Here is a 5,225-nt window from a genome sequence, read left to right as displayed (position 1 = left end):
CGTTGTATTTAGAGAGGCAAAGTCAGCTTCTATTTCTTTTTGGGCCTTCATTTTAAGAGCATTATCGTACTGAATCACAAATTGTTGCAGTGTGGTAGTGGAATTAATAAATCCATCAAAGAAAGCGTTCATTCCCTCGCTTCTTTGAGTTGTTGACATACCAGCCCAAAAGTGATTCTTCAAGTAACATGAGACCCATTTTCCTCTATCTTTGTACAAATTACATAGTCATTCATTATTTTCTAAGCCATGTGTGGTAAGTAGTCGCTTCCAACCTATGTCAAAGTCCATTGAATTAGCAGATTCATTGACAACCACTTTTATATCACACTTAATACCAACATAATTCTTATATCCCTGAAATTTTTCAGGTATCTTTTTCATTATGTGCCACAAAAACCACCTATGTTTTGTGTTTGAGAAGACTTCTTCAATTGCATTTGCCTTGGCCTTGCATTGATTAGTTACAATATTGTCAGGCGCCTTGTTTCCCATGCATCTTAACCAACATTTGAATAACCATATAAATGAAGAAGTGTCCTCAGATGAGAGCAATCCACAACCAAGTAGAATGGATTGTCCATGGTGGTTAACTCCTACAAATGGAGCAAATGGCATGTCGTACTTGTTGGTTAAGTACGTGGTGTCAAACGACACTACATCACCGAACTCCTCACATGCAGCTCGGCTTCGAGCATCTGCTCAAAATACACTAGTAATTCTATTATCTTCATCCATCTTGTTGTCACAGAAAAAATCATTATTCGGGTCTCTCATTTTTGAAAAGTGCCGAAGCAATTCTTGTCCATCACCCTCCTTACACAGTGACCTTCTATGTTGACCAATGAAGTTCCTAGCATCTCGCTCCACAAATTGCATGTTTTCATATCCACCAGCTTCACTAACTCTGCTAAGGAAACTCTTATTAATACGTACACTGGCATCATCATTCACTTTCAAAGTGTGCTTTGCATGCATGTTCAATTGCCTATTACCATGGATTAAATTGGAGGTTTGTGGACACAGCTCATGACTGTGATCTAAAACTACAGTCCTAACAAACCATTTGTCCACTTTTCGTGCAATGCTTATTCCAGCAGGACATTGATTAGTCTGACTTGGAAGAGTTTTGACCTCTAGACGAATGTTGGAAACATATTTACCTTCCCTAGAACAAACCAATCTCAAGTAGTACACTTTGTTCTTGTCATCCTTTTTTGAAGTTCTCGTTTGTACGCCAAAACCACATCTTTACCCATAGTCAGAATAAAATTTCTTTGCCTCTTGCATTGTGTCAAAACACATGTTCGAAGTAGGAACCAACTCTAAATAACTATCATAATCCGTATTTATTTCCTCATTGATTTCAGCAACCACATTGACGTTGGGTGGACAAGTGGCCATGACAACCAACAATAATATATTTCCTGGTTGTTTAATAAATAAAAAAACAAATATAAAAATTAATATAACAATGAACACACATTTAAAAACGAATAAAAAACATAGCAATCAAAGTACGAGCTCAATGAATACAACCAGCTACACTTACAGTAGAGGTGGTTGAACGAATTTACTCTTGTTTTAATGATGATGTTGTGCTTCTCACCAACCACAAAAGAAAGCCTTTAATGTGTTGTTCAATGAAGATGAAATAAAGAGCAATGAAAGTGGACGTCGTTGAATAGGAAGATGATGCACAAGTAATGTACAACTTAAAAGTTTGAAACTTTAAGGGTTTAAGGTAGAAGCAATTAATGCAAAGAAGATGAAGCACAAGACATGAACATGCTACGAATTTGATGCAGAAGTAATGCTCAAGTTCAAAAGTTCGAAACTTTAAGTCTTTAAGGTAGAAGAAATTAATGATCTGGGAGGTTGCACAACAAATGAACATTCTACGAAATTATTGTGTTTATGGAAGGAGCATTTAATGCATGTCATAAATTAGGTGAAAGGTGGCAAGACGTGGAGTGCTGATATCACTTAACATTTCCCCACATTAAATGCAACTTAGCCAAAAGGTTTCGTCTTTTACTGGACATTGTGTAAAAGTTAACTTTTCATGATGCCTCTTTTAGTAAATTTATGATAAAGGTGAACGAAAATAATGTTATAATAGTATTTACAAAATAAATTAATATTAACTTTTTTTTAAGCCTTCAATAGTCATATCAATAATAAAGGGAAAGAAAAATTATTATTTGAAGAAAAAGTTAATACAAGAATTATTTTTGTCTTTATATAGGACCAATCTTTGTAGTGTAGGAAGTCACTCTCAATTTTATTCTAATCAAGTTGTTCGAAGTAATGTGTATTTATAACTCACTTACGTATTCTTACCTAATATGTTTCCTTAACGTGATTTGTTGTTCTTTCAGATACAAATACCATGGATGCTTGGGAAGGTCTTCAAATTGAGGAGGACGTCCTTGAATCATTCTTGAAGAAATGTGATAGTGAATCATCATTGATTCCTGGTCCGGCTGGGAATGTGCAGGCAGCTATTATGAATAGGATAAGTGGTGACCCCCGTACCACCCAACAATTTGCTTAGGAAGTTGCTCAAGCAACCTATGAAAGAGATTTCAATTCCAATGCATGGAAATGGGCTGAGATGTACATCAAACACCATGGTCAGTAATTCTATAAACTTTGTCATTGTAATTTTATTTTTACATGTTACTAAAATTAAGATTGAAATGCAGATCTTGTGAAAGATGGAGATATTAATAACGTTAATCACTTAGATTCAGCAAAATCATTGGATGTCATGCCACTTGTTGTTTGTATTGTTAAAGAGTGTATTCCCAATGGTCTGGGAGATATGAAGCTGACTCTTAAGCTAATATTTAACCAGAACATAGATTTTGTTCATTTAAGTGAAATAATGTGACATTTACTTGGACCAGGACCCTACTGCGACTATGAAAGCGTCCTTACATAAGAAAGTTCTTCAAGATCCAAATTTTGGTCCATATGTCTTTGTTCTGTTTTGATACTTAACCTTGTAACCCATCTTATTCATAGTTCTATTTATATTCCATAACTTTTGTTATTGTTACTCATATTATTTGCTTCTTTTCATTTAGGTTCGTTTATTCAGTGCATTTCCCCCAAACTATTACGTTAACATAGTGCTTCGAAATGTAATCAAAGTTTTTCCTGCTGACATATGTCCTCCAACAAAGGAACTGGTGATGGAGACACCCAAACCAGTCATTCGAACCCTTATACTAGAAGAACCAAATATCGCAGAAATTATGCGAAAATTGTAAAATCCACATCTTCAACCATCAACATCAAAAGTAGCAGACAAGGACAAGGGAGAACAATCTCAAGACTATAACGCTATGTAATAATATTTTCTAGTCTTATTATTCGATGATGACTTTCTTATGCATGTGAATTTTAAGCGTTTACAGATTATAGTACCAGTTTTTAACAGAACTCCGACTTTTATTTTGGATGACTTTATCAACGTTTAAGATGACTATTGTAATTTCTATTCATATGGATTTATGCTATCAGTGTATACATCATGGACAGATCAATATGAAAGAATTGATGGATTGTTGTACTAAATTTGCTTTCTAAGGAACTTATCACGATCAGTCACAGATCTGACTTTTCCTCATAGTCACACTTGGTTCAAACACTACTTAACCAACCTTGTGGAAACAACTCCTTCTTGAAACCCCTAAGCAATGACTAGTCAAAAACACCAACCATTAATCCGAACTTCCACCACTTAACTCTAATGAACTTATCACGAAGCACCCACTTAGGAGCTCCTCTACAAAAGCTAGGGAGCAACCATGAACTTTCAGTACATAATCAAATATTTCCACTAGTAAGCGATTACAGCCTGCCTGTAAGCGATTACACAGGCACATCAGTCACAGATCTAACTTATCTGAACACCTAAGCAGTGACTGGTCAAAAAAACCAACCTTTAATCTCAACTTCCACCACTTAACTCTAAGGAACTTATCACGAAGCACCCACTTGGGAGCCCCTCTACAAAACCAAGGGAGCAGCCATGAACTTTTAGTACATAATCATATTTTTACACTGGTAAGCGATTACAAGCTTCCTGTAAGCGATTACACAGGCACATCAGTCACATATCTGACTTATCTGAACACCTAAGCAATGACTGCTCAATAAAAACAAACTTTAATTTGAACTTCCACCACTTAACTCTAAGGAACTTATCACGAATCACCCACTTGGGAGCCCCTCTACAAAACCAAGGGAGCAACCATGAACTATCAGTACATAATCAAATTGTTTCACTGGTAAGTAATTACAAGCTTCCTATAAGCGATTACACTGGCAGATCACTCACAAATCTGACTCTTCCTCACAGCCACACTAGGTTCAAACACTAATTAACCAACATTGTGAACATAACTGCTGCTTCAAACCCCTAATCAATGACGGGTCATATAAATCAACCTTTAATCTGAACATCCACCACTGAAATCTAAGGAACTTATCACAAACCAGCCACTTGGGAGCCCCTCTACAAAAGCTAGGGAGGAGCCATGAACTTTCAGTACATAATCCAATATTTTAACTGGTAAGCAATTACAGCCTCCCTGTAAGTGATTACACGGGCAGATAATTCACAGATCTGACTTATCTCAATCCCATAGCAGTGACTGGTCAAAAAAACCAACCTTTAATCTGAACTTCCACCACTTAACTCTAAGGAACTTATCACAAATCACCCACTTGGGAGCCCCTCTACAAAACCAAGGGAGCAGCCATGAACTTTCAGTACATAATCCAATTTTTTCACTGCTAAGCGATTACAGGCTTCCTGTAAGCGATTACACAGGCATATCAGTCACAGATCTGACTCTTCCTCACAGTCACACTTGGTTCAAACACTAATTAACAAACATTGTGCACACAATTGCTGCTTCAAACACCTAATCAGTGACGGGTCATATAAATCAACCTTTAATTTGAGCATCCACCACTGAATTCTAAGGACCATATCACCAACCAGCCACTTGGGACCCCCTCTACAAAAGCCAGGGAGCAATCATGAACTTTGAGTACATAATCCAATATTTTCACTGGTAAACGATTACAGCCTCCTGTAAGCGATTACACAGGAATATAATTCACATATCTGAATTATCTGAACCGCTTAGCAGGGACTGGTCAAAAAAACCAACCTTTAATCTCAACCTCCACCACTTAACTCTAAG

The 5,225-nt window shown here is 36.6% G+C and overlaps 1 protein-coding gene across 1 annotated transcript; it reads right to left on the bottom strand.

Annotated features, from left to right (window-relative positions):
- Positions 1-228: 228 nt before the first annotated feature.
- LOC106760698 (protein FAR-RED IMPAIRED RESPONSE 1-like) lies at positions 229-1,404 on the bottom strand. Its single transcript, XM_014644104.1, has 3 exons — positions 1,256-1,404; positions 813-1,168; positions 229-698 (listed from the first exon to the last, which is right to left on the bottom strand). Exons 1-3 carry the CDS (start codon positions 1,402-1,404, stop codon positions 229-231), a joined length of 975 nt encoding a protein of 324 aa, XP_014499590.1.
- Positions 1,405-5,225: the final 3,821 nt, after the last annotated feature.

The sequence above is a fragment of the Vigna radiata genome, chromosome 5, assembly GCF_000741045.1.
Source record: "Vigna radiata var. radiata cultivar VC1973A chromosome 5, Vradiata_ver6, whole genome shotgun sequence".
NCBI classification, from domain to species: domain Eukaryota; kingdom Viridiplantae; phylum Streptophyta; class Magnoliopsida; order Fabales; family Fabaceae; genus Vigna; species Vigna radiata.
The sequence above is the reverse complement of the archived record's forward strand: the minus strand, read 5'-3'. Positions and strand labels throughout refer to the sequence as shown.